This window comes from Aplysia californica, unplaced genomic scaffold, assembly GCF_000002075.1.
Source record: "Aplysia californica isolate F4 #8 unplaced genomic scaffold, AplCal3.0 scaffold00518, whole genome shotgun sequence".
NCBI lineage: Eukaryota > Metazoa > Mollusca > Gastropoda > Aplysiida > Aplysiidae > Aplysia > Aplysia californica.
Genome location: NW_004797788.1, coordinates 98,880 through 114,465, shown reverse-complemented (window position 1 = coordinate 114,465; position 15,586 = coordinate 98,880). Strand labels below are relative to the sequence as shown.

At 37.3% G+C, this 15,586-nt stretch overlaps 1 protein-coding gene across 1 annotated transcript in view; it reads right to left on the bottom strand.

Annotated features, from left to right (window-relative positions):
• Positions 1–14,831, bottom strand: part of LOC101847679 (serine palmitoyltransferase 2) — a 41,867-nt gene extending 27,036 nt beyond the window's left edge. The window contains exons 1-2 of the mRNA XM_013086889.2: positions 14,581–14,831; positions 8,716–8,883 (exon numbers count right to left, since the gene is read on the bottom strand). Of these exons, the coding sequence (XP_012942343.1) occupies positions 8,716–8,883; positions 14,581–14,715 (303 nt within the window). The 5' untranslated portion in view covers positions 14,716–14,831. The remainder of the gene's footprint in view (positions 1–8,715; positions 8,884–14,580) is intronic.
• Between the last annotated feature and the right edge of the window lie 755 nt (positions 14,832–15,586).

The following is a 15,586-nucleotide window of genomic DNA, read 5'->3' as shown; positions in this document are numbered from 1 at the left end:
CCGTTAAAAAAACTCAAGAAAAACACAAAATAACTAAAACAAAACAACAAACAAACAAACAAACGAAAATGATATCACCATAAACGTTTGACACCTTTCCCTCACAAACGTTGCAAAATCCTCATGCAGACAGCAGACATCCCAGCTCTCTAACACAATGAAGAAGACCATACACGTCACTTCCAAGCCTGAAAAGCTGCTTTGTTACTTGCCCTTACGATGTCTTTTTTTTTTTTAAAGCTTCATTCCAACAATCAAATCTTCAGGGCCCATGCAAAATCAGGATGAAAGTCAATTTGAAACAGGACTACTACAAATAATGGCTTGCGATTTGAATCTATGATAAAGCTGCATTGTTGCTTGCTGCTCCAAATTAGGCTTTCCAACAGTAAGAAAACATCCACAGACACAAAATGCTCTGTTCCTGTATCAAAACAAAGATTAACTTAAGATACACATTCATATGTTCAAAATATATCTCTTCCACAGAAATGTTCAACAGCACCAAAGGAAAATCTGAAGTTCTACATTTGTACACAGACTGAACTCACTTTACACTCAATGAAAACAACACAAACCTGAAATTCGTCCAATCTTAATGTCTCATACAAAACCAGGAAAAACAAAGAAGTACAAAAAAAATTAAGTGAAACCTGTTCTTTTCACCCTGTTTGAAAACCGAATCCTCACTGTCAGCAAAGTGACTTTGTAAAATGAAGCCGTTGCCCTTAGACTAACATTTTTAGGAGAACAAATCGAAAGCACATCAAACAACTCTGAGAACTAAACTGAACTCAGCGCCACTATTCTGAGAGCCAGTGACAAAAACAGCATTATCAATGTCGTTTCTGAATTCCCTTTTTAAAAAATGGATTAATTATCCAAACCAAGAGCGAGTAATTCCTATAATGTATTGCCTAAAAGTGAATGTCACGCACTATTACTTAATCAAAAAATTTGTATAAAAATATCCTTGCCGTCAACAAAACAAGGAGTTCATTTTGGATCATTTCTTTGAAAGAATGCTCTACCAGTAAGTATTGAGATTATCTCGCTAAATGTAAAATCAAAGCCTTAGAAATACTATTAGTAACAATACATGTTGTTTTAATTTTGTCCCAGCATTCAACTTTACAGACATCATGTTGGTGTCTCCTTTTAACCCCTCATGGTAAAGACCTTGATCTCTTCCATATTTTAGTATTATTATTGTAAGAAAACACCACTGGCATCAAGAGCAGTAACAAAAGTGGCGCTGAGAGATGAAGGATGGCAATATAATAAAAGAGGGGTAAAGCAAACTAATGAGTCAATGAAGGAACAACATCACGAAACACACAACTTGTGAGTGAGCAGTGAGTTGAAGGCAAAACATTTTTTTTTTTTTAGATCTCAGCTAATTTTTATGTTATTCTTCTGCCAACACCGCGTCAGATTGACAAACGTAATTGCATTACTTTAAAAATTTAACATGCATTATACCTTTAAACAAGGCACAGACCAGCAACCAAGCTCATATATACTCATTTCATTGTGACTCATCTCTAAGCTAAGATCCCCCCCCCCCCTTTTTTTAAATTCTCTTATGTTCTTCTCATAAAAGCTAGCAGTATCAAGGAGCGAAACTCAGGTTAAAGTAATATAGTTGCATCAAAAAGAAGAACCTCCTTTAGCCACAGCTTCAACGTTCTCAAATAAAAAAGCTATTAGAACATCAAGTTTAAAAAAAAAAAAATCATTCCATGACAATAGATTACCCAAAATTTACATGCTTACTTCACAGCCAATGACCTTATCAGTTACAGCACTTAGCATGATAGATTAACAAAATGAAGTGAGCTAAGAAAATAAATTCCTGTCTCATGAAAAAGCAAAAAAACAAAACTTTTTAACAACATCTTGGGACGTTAGAATGAATCTAGCAAAAATCATTGCTCAGTGGGTCATGCAATACAGACCATTGCAGATGAGTTACCATTGCTGATAAGAGGATATTTATTACAGTATCATCTTTCCAAAAAGGCACAGAGTGCATTATAAACTTTCCTTTCAACAAGAGATGAAAATTAACATTTACATGTTTGTTTCTCCTTCACTTCTTCTCTTTTTAGGATTGTGATCAAATCTTTTTAAGGGGAGAGAAAAAAATACTGACTTAAACATATCTTTTGACAAAAATAAAGGTAATACAATATTTCCTAATAAGAAAGGACAGAAAAAAAAATCTACTGCAGCATACTAAACACAATCATGGGAAACACACGGCACCATCAAAGATCTGGGGGTTTTTTTTTTAATAAATAAATAGTAAAATAGTCCACATCAGAATTATAAGTTGCTGAATTTTATCCCAAAATGCAAACAAGCAACATAATATCACTGACAAATTTCACACCCTCTAACTCAATCCACTCATATTATCATTTCAGAAACTTATCAGCTCTAAAAGGAAAGAGGTAATGGAAAAAACATTTGAAATAAATACTGCTAAACTAGGGGCTTTTATGGTCAATCGATAGTGTTCACCTCTCTAATATCCCTGGATCGAAACCAGCCAGCAAAGCAAAACATTTTCGTCCTAATAACCCCAATAACTTTCTACTTTGTCCTCCTTTCTGTTTCTCCAGTCCTGTTCTGCAATCCACTTTCCAACCCACTTTTCACCCCCCCCCCCCCATTCTGCCTTACTCCCGACTGTTTCTACTTTCTACAGCTATTCCAAGCACCTCCTTACTGCTGTATTTCAGCCACACCCCTGATCTTAGGGCAGGTAGATCGAACACCTAGCCTTCTTGGATAAGGACAAAAAAAACTTCAAAGGTTCCATGCACACTATAAAGATCCCATGATGGTGGTCCGAAAATCAATAAAAGTAGGCAACGACCCCCACCTAAGAAAAACTCAAAATGACTTCCTACCAAAGCTGAAAACACTCTTGTCACTATAAAAAATATACAGTACCTTTGAAATTGAAATGTGACAGACTTGAAGGCAAGGCACCCTACGAAATTGGAAAAACGGGCCACATACGTAAAAATCAGCTGTACTGCAGATTGAATAAGCAGCAGTTGGTCGACTACCCCTGAAATCTAACAGGGAAGGCAAACACAAAGAACCAATCAACTTTCACAAGTTTAACCGTGTATCCAACTGGTTTAAATGCATATGATGACCTCTTTTTGACTCAACATGTCTGCAATGAAATAGAAGCACCTCTAGCCAACTTGTGCTAACTGACTAGCCATTAATGCAAACATATTTATAGCACCCAAGCCACCGCCTAAATGTGAGAACAAATGTAATGTCCTGATACGTTTTTATGCAACCATTATTGATAGTGAAACAACACACAAAATTACTGACTATCCATAGTTATAACAAATAACTTCCTGTGCTCAGCACTGCCGCTATATTACTATAAGTTACTAAATTCAAGTAAATTTAATAACTCAAAGTTACTTAACAGCTTCAATTATCTCAATTTCTCTCTAAAAAAAACCCAAAAAACCCTGCTTCTAAAACCGCAACTATGTCCCTAAACATTTATAATTTTAAAATGGCTTGCCCACTTTGGAGTCTGTTTTAGCTACTAATAAGAGTTCAATGAAGTGATGGTATAGCTTCCAGTTTCCCCTATAAGTATTAGTGTTATGGGATGTAATGATTTTAAAAAAGAGTAAAAAATAAAGTCAGTAAAGGTTTATAATAGGACTTTCTGCTTGATAAGACAGACCAAATTCTGAGGGGATCATTTTGAGGTTTTTGGTGACTAAATCTTTGCAATGTGAAACAATGGGAAAAAAACTGACACGATAAGGCATGTTAAGTAAATCACACACACACACAAAAAAAAGCAGTTTTAACTTACTGCAGTTTATGTAACTTTCATGCATTAACTATTTAACTTTTTGTCAGTTTTCAAAGCACGTTCCACAGTTAACTTTTGGGCCACCATATTTAAAACAAGTCCTTTTATGAATCCAATTTCTGAGACTTTATTTTGGCTGAAATATGCACATGGTCACTATCAAATTAAATAAATGTTAAGAAAATAAGTTACCAGTATTTAATGCTGTGAAAGTAAATTATATTTCTACACACACAATTCACTGCATCCACTTATAAATAGAAATGCAAAAGGACAAATTTGGACTTAAAATCAAGTCATATTTACAAAAAATGTCTTGCTTCAAATGCCGAGTACTGGATAGGCAGCATTTGAGCAAAGATGGCTTAGCAAGCACATAAACCTTTACTATAGTCATGTTTACTGGAAGAATGATTATGCAGACTTGGGTATTTTGGCACACAATAATAAAAACCGTGGACCAATCCATGCCTTCTTCTACATGCGGTTTACACAAATCAAATAAGGGAGTCCACAGCAAAAAAAGAGATAATACAAGAAGTATGATTATTTAAGTCTCATAAAGTATATATATAAACTGAGTTACACTGCTCATTTTATTTTAATATTCTGTAAACAGCACTCTTGAAATAGGATTCAAAGAAGGCATACTGGAAGAGGGCCCTACAGGCATTGGTCTCACAACTTTTGAGTGAGTGCAAAGGTAAAACACCTTACAACTTCACCGCAGAAGCCAGTCTAATTCAGTTTTATGAAGGAAAGTCAAAGTGTGTTCACAGAAGCTGAGATATGCACACTGATGTCACATTTCCAATTGTTGACCCTATTTCCATTCACATAGTCCTTTCAACTAGTTAAATGCTGCTCAAGTAACTTGACTTGGACTTTAACGTGCACCTCATTGCGACTTTGCTTGAAAAATGAAGCAGCCATGAATTATAAAAGCAAATGAATACTTTTCAAACATTGTTAGCTTAGAAGTTAAAATCAATCACTGCCTTTGGATATATATGGCTATCAGTCATCTCCTCTGTCATCCCACTGTAACAATCGATTAGCAAATTAAAAAAGATCTTTGTGATTATCAAATGATTCCAGTGCCATTCTTTGTACCATCATATCAATTCTGTACTCTCCAGTTTGTTCAGTTCCGTGGCCTTTGGTGCAGCAACATTGTCAACTATTTGGTAGTGCTGTTACCAGAAGGAAAAAAATCCCTTTTCTAAAAGGAAACAGTATTTTAAAAAACAAAGCAAAAACTCTCAATAAAACTGTAACTTGCTTCAGAAAGTTTGTGAGCCATGTCAGCAATGAAAGGACAATTCTACTTGAGGAGCTCTATTTTCCTGGGACTTCAGCCCAGAACACATACAAAAGAAAAGACTTGATGGTAGAGAGGGGACACAATCACAGACTATTCTTTGTCTTCGCTGTGATCTGCAATCCTCCACACATATGAAGCAAGCATTATGATTTATCCTTGCCGCTGGCTTCATACACCTCAAAGGGCAGGTAATACCTACGTCAATGTATTTATATATCATGTATAAGAAGGTGCACGTGAACTGACTTAACAAAGTGTAGAGAACATGGCTTTTAAAAAGAAACTGATGATAGTTAACAGTAGATCCACAGTTGGAATAAACATGGTCAATCTGGTGTACAACTGGGTTTTTACAAAGAGAGTTTCTTGTTAACCAAAATATAAAGAAATTTAAAATACAAGGAGCCAAGATTCCAAGGGCACTCTACTCATGCACTCTGAGCATACTATTACTAAAAGCATGTTAAGGAGCTTAGACCTCTGTCTAAATCTATAAACAAAAATACTCTCTCTAAAAACTTCAAACATGAACCTTCCTTGCTTTGTCCATGAACAGATAAAATATTACTTAACAGTATTTTAACTGCAAATACATGTTTAGTGTGTTTGGGAACATTTTTCACTTCCAGCCTTTCATCCATAGAGGCCCATCGTGATCATACGTCATCACAAAGATAATTTTTGTTCGGTAGAACTGAATGGTAATGTAAAATTACAATTACAGCTTCATATCCCATGACACAGGTAGGGACTTCACCAGGATCTGTAACACTCTCCTCTTAGAATGTAATTTCCTGGAAGCTCAAAATGGCAAAAGACAAAGAGCATATATGGCCAAATAAAGACCTACACATCTTTATTAATGAGTTTTCTGAAACAAACAAAAATCGGATCTCTTAGAATAGTAGCATTAAAGCGTTCTGTACAATTGACCATTCAATAAATATGAGCAATGAAACAGAAAGCAGCAAGCAAACCACAAAAGCACTGATGCTTATTAGCAAAATAAGGCAGGCTGTGGCTTAAAGGATATCTACTGCAAGAACTCAAGGTACTGAGGAAGGGGACCTGAAACTTACTAAGATAAGCTTTGTCAATAACAGTGATACTGATGCAAACCAAAAACGCAAACCATAGATCAACACATTTAATACAAAGCTTCATTTTGTCTAAAACTGCCTCAGATCAAAGATAATTTTTATTTTGATAACAATAAAGGTAATTAAACATGACACAAGCACTGACTCAGAATTCAATAAAGACTACTGACCCCTGATATTGGTCTGGATACATGGTAACTCAAATGAGAATTTATTAATTATGAATAAAGGCTTTTGTCATTCTGTCATATATACTACAACAGAATCAGCCAGGTTTTCTAACAGTAACAGCGATATTCACTAGGCGACAAATTACTTATCCATACACAAAAATGCACACTGACCACGTTCAAATAAAACATGATAGCTGCACTCCAAACCAAATATCCATTGTCAACACACTCCTAATCATGTCATGGCGAATTAGATATTAGCTCTGTGAGACTGTCAGCACAAAAGTGATATTCAACGATGCAAAGCTCGGGAATGGTTAAACACCTTGTCAAATCAATGTTTGACTTACTACTACAGACTTTGCAGGGGACTAACATTTTTCTTAGGTCAGCATGGCACTGAGCAACAACAGGACCTCTGTGCACAGAGGAGAGTCTTGGTGTTTAACCCTTTACGAGCCATATCCGCCAAAACCGGTCTTCCCATCATGTTGCAATACAGGATTTTACCGGCTTGAAACACCCGCCTTCAGTGCAGCCTTAGAAATAAAAACATTCCACTCTTAATTTAAAAACTGTTATCCTTGGTCTTTGTATGCGAAATTTCATTGAAATATGATCAAAGGCAAAAACAATTTCTTTGCTACATCCCTTGAACCTCTGAAAAACACTGAAATAATTTGGTACGTGGAAGCCATCAGCTGGCCACCATTTTGGTTTTGCTGTGCTGACCTGTTGACCTATTTATGGTGCAGCAGTGATGTAGTGACATAGCGACAAAGTTGGGGTGTAATTGTTTCTTCCTTATCTGGGAGGGTGAGTATGGTTTGTGGTAGCTGAACAACGAATAAATTTCTTAAAATCAAAATCAGGGGTTCATTTTTTAAAATCATAACAATTTCGCCAAATTTGTAACAATGGGCAGCCCTAGATTAGATTCCGGACACAGATTTCATAAATTTCCAAAGCCAGAAAAAAACAGTATGGATACCATTCACTTGGCTTTACTTTCCTCCTTACTTGCAATCATCTAATTATGGGCATGGCCAGACAAGATAATTGGAGATACTGCATTTGTTCTAGTCGGCTCCGAAATATTAATTACATAAACATAAGAAGCAAAACATTTGCAAACAATCTAATCTAACAACCCACAGCTCCTTTGTAAAACTTTCAAAACTGAAATGCTTGCAAGCAAGCCTTGGTAAACCATAAGTACAATGGAACAGAAAACAAGTCACAAGGCATACTTTAATTTTAAAAATAGGATATCCACAATAACTGACTTTCTAAAATAAAACCAAAAATGATTACGATGAGAAAAAAAGACAGATATGACAACAGTAATGATTTCCCGACCCCAAAAAACCTTTAAAAATCCATTTTACAGACTTGTCATACTCGTACAATATCATTTGAACTTACAAGGTATTCATGCATAATATACGTACTCTGCTATCAAACGCTTAGAAGCAATGTTGATGTCCTTATAGAAAAAAGGACTACAACATTAACTAACATATGAACCTTATAAACTATAACATACGTACACATTTTCCCCAATACTTTAATCTATGTTTTCAGGAACAATACAGGACTCTTGATGTAACAAATTTTACAAAGAAGTTACAGATGCTACTTTGACTGAAAAAGAATCTTGAAAAAAAAAAGCCACCAACTTAAAAAAAAGAAATATTAAAGCTCTAAAAAGAATTTCAAGAAATAAAACGAGAGAGCGAGAGAGCGAGAGAGAGAGAGAGAGAGAGAGAGAGAGAGAGACAGAGAGAGAGAGAGACAGAGAGAGACAGAGACAGAGACAGAGACAGAGACAGAGAGGCAGAGAGACAGAGAGAGAGAGAGAGAGACAGAGAGAGATAGAGAGAGTGGGGGGAGGAGGGTTGATAAAGAGAGCCGGGGGAGAATGGGAGATAGAGAAAGATAAAGAGACAGGAACAGAGAGAGAAAGAGTGAGAGAGAAGCACTTTCCAAGAAGAGAAAGGAGACAGGACGTCAGGTCCCACTATGGAAAAAGAGATTTCCGTAAATTTACGGAAAATTTCCATCCCTGAAATATAATGAGAAAAAGTTGTATCTCACTAAATTACTTATTTCAAGGATTCCTACCACATACTCCATGTATAACAGATAACAAGCAACTTTGATTAAGAATGCTTTATCTTAACAAAAGCTAATTTAATTAATTATAAGCATTTACAACCAAAATTAGCAGAAACCAAATTCCAAACTTACCTCTAATTTTGGCTCTGTGCAGCTTTTGTCTTTTTCAATTCCATAAGCTCTCATGAGATCTCTGATCTGTCCGATCACTACAAGCAAAGCATAGCCAAGGTAAGTTAGGATGGCCACGAGAAGAGGTGTTTCCTCAAATGACTCAAAGAAATCCTCTTGCCATTTTGTCTGAGGAATGAAATAAGGGACAATATAATATATCTTCATGAATATCATTTACTTTTAAAATCTTTAAATACAAGTGTTTTATGCCCCCATCAACACAACATACATCACTCAGGAGGAAGGCTTAGACCCTGTCTGTCAGGGCCAACCTGAGCTGAAAGGGTTACAACATACCAGACGAAAAGGAAAGAGAAGAGATACTCGATTAAAATTCCCCCCACATGGGAATTGAACTCAAGTCTTCTACACGCTTTGGTGGAGCACCTAATCACTACACCACTGACACTACCTGAATACCATTGTAATTATATCACTTACAAATAATGTCTTTATAACACAGTTGATATTACCATAGGAACAAGTACAGTATGCCCATAACAGCAACCCCCTGGGAAGGCAAACCTTGGTTGCTGTTAAGCACACGCACCTACAATACAAAGGCGCGCAGGTAGACGCACTTATAAGTCCTAATTGTATGATATGATGAATGATGTGATGACATGATGATGTTATGTTGGCACACATATGATAACACAGGCAGCATCAGGGGACCTAAAAGCTCTATCATTGGGCAGTAATGTTAGCTACAATGACCTAGACTATTCGTGGAGACTTTGACGGAGGCTCTTCTCAATATTATGTGAATTGAGCTCCTATACTCAGCATAGTGTATTTTTTGTGGGTGTTCAAGCTGCTTTTGAATTATTTTTTAAAATTTTGTCAGACAATTTATTGCAACAAAAAGGCTGATGATGCTATTAGAATAAGAGGAAAAGGTTGCTGTTAAACTGGGTCAAATTCAATACGAAAATTCCATTTCTATACAAAAGCTTTGGTTGCTGTTAGGCAGACGTAGCCCTTAAAAATCTGGGTTGCTGTTAAGTGCACACCCCTGTACCCTTACAAAAACTTGTGATCTTCCTGTAGGGCTGTTAAAGTAAATCATTGAGCAACACGACAGCAAGTATTATGTTAAAAGCATGCATCTCAAAAGTACAAAGAAGAGCTAAAAGCAGAGAAAAAGAACCTCAAGTTCGGTGAGAACACATTTTGTCCCCTAGAATAAAAGTACACCCTCTTGTTCGCATGGGAATAAAGGATGAGAGAATAATAATTTAATTCATGTCTTCTTGTCCATTCATTAAGGGGAGGAGCGACCCTTGATTTTGTCAATTTTGGGTCAGGTTTTATCTATGCAAATTTTGTTGGCTGATTTACAGTGATTTTATAAGATCAACCAGTTCTTTATCTAAAAGTTGCATGGAGATAATTGAGAAAGTCTTTATTCTCCTCGTAAATTGCCTTTCTTAGTTTTAGTTTTAGTAGAGGTTTTACGACGCTCGCAACTGCATTTAAGGTCATATGAGCGCCAAGGGCTCAAGGGGTGGATGTCAAAAGAGAAGTCCTCACTACAGGGAATCAGACTTACTCTCCTCACCTCTCTAGGTGTCTGATTACTGTTGTTATGGCTAGTGCGCATTGTAAACTATTATAAACACGGTAGGTCATTGTTACTCACTGACATTGTAATAGATCTTTTATAGTTTTGGTGAAAAGTCAGAAAAGTCACACATAGGCCTAACGCTTCACAAACAGTGCGTCGTGTAAAATAATGTGCCTAAAAAATGTAGTCCAAAGGCACTGGAGGAGGGGATTAATACTGTTATTGTGGAGAAAAGCCCTGCCATAATTGAAAAAAATTACACATTATATATATCATAGTTCAAGTTTTGTTGGGCAGAAGATATTCGGAGACGTCTCTGACGAGCGCCGCGGAACTATTCGGAGATGTACACCCGCACACAGATGAACTGCTTTTTTTTCATATAGGTTTTACGGTGCTCGCAACTATATGAGCGCCAGAAGATTAGAGGTGTTACAAGAGAGAAACAAACATAAAAAAGAAGGGGAAATACGGACGATAGATGTTTGAGGAAAGAAGGAGCAAACCACACCAGAGCACCCCCGCTAACCACCCACTGCTTTGGAGGGTCAAACTGTGAGTATTGTTTGCTGCAGATCAAATATATTGCTAGTAAAACTGTCAATTATGTTAAAAAAAAATTTCAAACTTACTGCAAAATATCAAATTACGGGTTAAAACAGGGGGCCCCCCTCTTAAATTTCTTTTATTTGGTCCAGGAGCACAAAGCATTTTGATGGGTCTATCTCCGTCCCAGACGTCTCCGGATAGATATGTGTTCTGTTGATGTGACGGTGTAGGATGCACAGTGTATCATAAGGTCAATATCTCTGCAAGTGGCATGGGTCTAAAAACAACACGGGTCTCAACTCAGAACTTTAAAAAAGGTGAATGGACTGTTGGTGGGTGCTCTGGTGTGGTTTGCTTCGATTCTTTCCCATCAAACATCTTTCGTCCTTATTATCTTTCCTCCTTTTTTTGCATGTTACTCTCTTGTAACACATCTATTCTTCGGCACTTATAACATTGTGTTGCAAGTGCCGTAAAATTTACACCAAAAAAAAGAACTTTCTGCGTGATAACAACAGAAGACCATTTTCGCGAGACACCTATTATTATTTGACCTTGTTTAAAAACCCTAGAAAGCTGAAATAAAAACCATCGATTTATCAAAGCAAGGTATTTCATACCAATTTGAGGGTTTGGAAGATAATTTACTTAGCACCTCTGTGATTGGCCCAAATATAGATGACGTATTTTCGCCATCTTCCAGGGCTTCCCTCGCCAGTTGACTTGATCTGACCACCGTGGCGGGCCTGCTTTGATGCTCAGCACGCGATAGGCTACGACACTAGATCTTGGTTTCATAGACGACTGCTTGGGCTGTGTGAGTGTGTGCGCGCGAGTGTGTGTGTGCACGCGCTTGTGTGTATGTGTGGGAGCGCGCTCGCCGCTTGTGTGTGTGTGTGTGTGTGTGTGTGTGTGTGTGTGCATGCGTGTGTGCATGTGTTTGTGTGTGTGCGCGCACGCGCATTCGTGTGTGTGAGGGTGAGTGTGGGAGTACAAATTTAAGGAGAAGATAAATTTATGGAACGAGAAATACTGAGATTGTTTATAAAAGATAGACACAAATTAGCAATGACCATGTAAAACGTTTTTTTGACAGAAAGTATTTGCAAATAGGTGCATTTTGTAGCTGTATCTTCACAGAGCATGGAACTTTTTTGAATTTTTGAAATCCATCAATAAACAAAAAAATTACAAATTTTTTAATCAATTAATTTTTGGTACACTTTTATATAATGAAAAAAAAAATATGGGATGTTTTTGGGTGAGTTTTGAGACAATATTCGTATAACTCGCTCATTTCTCTGAGTATTTAAATGAAACTTGGCAACCCAGTACATTTTCTAGTGCAGAATCTAGTCCTGCTTTCAGAATTTTCATAGCTATCCTACTTTTTGAGTTATGAAGATGTTTATAGGTAAAATGTGGCGGTTTCCGGTGCGTTTTGAGACAATATTTGTCATAGCTCGCCTATTTTTTGGAGTATATAATGTAAATGAAACTTGGCAGTATAGTACAGTTTTTAATGCAGAATCTAGTCATGCTGTCAGATTTTTAATATCTATCATACTTTTTGAGTTGTAAAGACATAATTAACAGGTAAAAAAGTGGTGTTCTTTACAGATTTACAAAGATTATCAGTCATATCTTCTCCCAAAGTCATGATATTTGAATGGAACTTGGCAACATAAGAGGTTCCTCCTTGCCAAGCAATGCTCTGGATCAATTTGTCATAAAAATGTAAGTAGAGAACTGGATTTATTAGTCTAATAAATCCAGTTCTCTACTACTACTAGTAAAAGCATGCATACTTTGTAATAGAAAATAAGATCGTCTCTGTGTATATCCAGTGTTGGACAGTGTCCTATTGTGTGGTAGATTAAGATGCGTTTAGATAATATAATTTACAAGTCATGGGAATATTTCGCATGTGTAGGCTACAACTCATACTATCAATGTAACATATTTACACACCCCCCCCCTCCCTTCTCTCTCTCTCACGCACGCACACACACGCACATGCACGCGCGTGCACTCACGCACGCACGCATGAATAATACCAATGTATAAACGGGAATATCTTCCCAGACTGGACTAAATAAGTACATGTACCGTACTCTTTAATATAATAATCTTAATGCCTCACTTTTCCAAACAGAGAACACAGGACGAGTCCAAGTGTGTGCTTTCCCCAGAAGGGGGAATAGGCTTTTATAACGCAAACACAATCCATACCACTTCTCAAGATGTTTGCTTTTCTGTTTCTATTCTTCTGTCATGCAATCAAGCAAATAAAAATGACTACATCTATTGTATTGTGACTAAAATGCAACATAAATGCAAGTTATCAAGGCCCCCGTTTAGTTTTCAAGTATCCTCCCCCCCCCCCTTCCCGGTTCACAAAAGCGGGACCTCGTTTGTAGCGCCCGAGGCGACCTATGGCTGATGACGTCACTCATTGGAAATTTCCCAGCCGCCGGTCGTTCACCCAGTACGCGCAAATGGCAAGGTCGCTCTTTCCCTTAGTTACTCCCACATTTTTAAAGATTACGCAAAAACCGCTAAACACAGAAGTATGAAATTTTAAGGGAATAAAGAAAATTGGTGTACAATGTATCAGTCAGTTTGACAAATCACAGCTCCGAAAAATCTTCAAAGCGCACCACATCAACCACTTTCGCAAATGTTTTCAACCACACGTCACTACTTCTTGGATGGGTACAAAGCTGTCAAACTGTACTACGAGATTGACCTCTTTTCTGATTGGCTGCCAAGTTTCATTCATATCCATTCACGAGAAGCGGCGGGAGAGCGAGTTGAAGACAACAACCTTTGCGTTAGTGTGTCCCACGAAACATCCCCGCGGCGGGGGCCAAAAATCGGCAGAACAAAACGCGCTCGGTGGGCATTGCTACACAAATTAATACAAAAAAACAAACACGACGAGATCTAGTCAACAGTTACTGTGGCGAGGGAAACCCAAGAGTCTTGGGGGGAAAACCCAGGAAGATGACAAAATAGTTTGCAGAATACGTCAACAGGTCATCTTTGGGCCAATCACAGAGGTGTGCTGGATTAGAAGCTCGCAGAAGCTTCATGTAATTTCAAGTAAAAGAGTCACTTACCAAATATTTACAATCCCGATTATGTACACAGTACAGAAAGTGGTGGTTTAGCGGAGGAAATTATGGCGGTAGCGGAAATCCGCTAGATTTCTATATCTAAATTAGCGGGATATTGAGACCCTTGAAACAATCAAAACATTGTCATAGACTGATGACAGAGGAGAAGTAGATCTAGATCTGATCTAGACCTACATGACACAGGCTTGATAGTGCATCATAATATTAATGTCAATATCCACAAGTGGCATGGTCTAAAAACAATCAAAACATTCTATCATCATAGCAGTCACACATAGCATAGAGTAGAGTAGAGTTCAGAGTAAGAATTGAATTGAGTTGTACACATGTCTCGGGAGAATCTTTTGGCATTCCTCCCAAACTAAGTCAAAATAGAGAATAGATCTAGAATCTACTAACTTGACTAGAATCTAGACATCTACTGATGTGATCTTGACCTGGTCCTATTTTTTCGGTGTTATTTTCGCCTTAGTTTAACTAAAGTTTAGTCGTCTTGTTGTCTTTCTAATTCTCGTGCTCGTTCTATTATGATCTCAACGAAGGCTACAGGTTGCTAAATCGACTTACGTGATCACGCTTTCCGTTAATCCCGTTCTTTTTCACACCGTTTACATGGCCATTTTTTCTGGGTGGGGTTTTGTAGTCTGACAATTTTCCATTCACTTCACTCGAACTGGAGTGGGTGCCCCTCCCCGTGGCCATTTTGATTCCTGTTGGATGGGGCCTCGGATTGCTCGAGTCGTCTAGGCTCGTCTTGTTACTTGTGAAGCAGGAAATTACGGTGAATCAGATCAGTCAGTGTTTGTAAGCAAGAATTCAATTGGTTGGGGTGAAGGTACGATAGCCAATAGAAATGGAAGACTCATTTTTTCCTTCCTTGCGTCCCTCACGATGACAAACGCTTCGAGAGAAAATCTTTATTACGGAATGAAAAAGGGAAAAAAATCTGAATCTTTCTCTGTAATTAATTGTGAACTGGGTCTTATCGCCATTTTCCAGTCTTCCATTGTGGAAAAAAATAACCAAAAACTCATTTGAATTGACATTTCAGTACAATTGTGTAAGAGACGAAACCAAGGAAGCGACTTGTAAACAAAGAGGAATAATTCAGTAAGAGTAAAATGGCAAAACCTGTTTAGTCATTCGGTCTGCTGCGAATGTCAGAAGTTGATAAATCTTTAAATAAATTATCACCGGGCTAAAAAGATAGAATCTATTAACTGTCACGCCACTTTTAATTCTTAATGAGCAAACCTAATAGAGCAAAGTGTAAATTATAATGAGAGTGCAACATTATTTTTTAAATTTAATTAAGACACAAGAAAGTATCAGCATCGAACCACAAGACGCGCAATTAATCTTTCATTATCCCTAGTAGTAGCTGTAGTAGAATGCAGGTAGTAGGCTAGGACATGAAGTAGTAGTGGCAGCAGTAGTGGTACATGTACTAGCAGTAGTAAAATCAAAAGGCCTAATTGTTTTTCTTTTGAAACCGGTAAGCTATAAATTATAAGCGGGTTTATTTTTGCTGTTAATTGCTGTATCATTGTATCTATAATTAATTAATTAATTA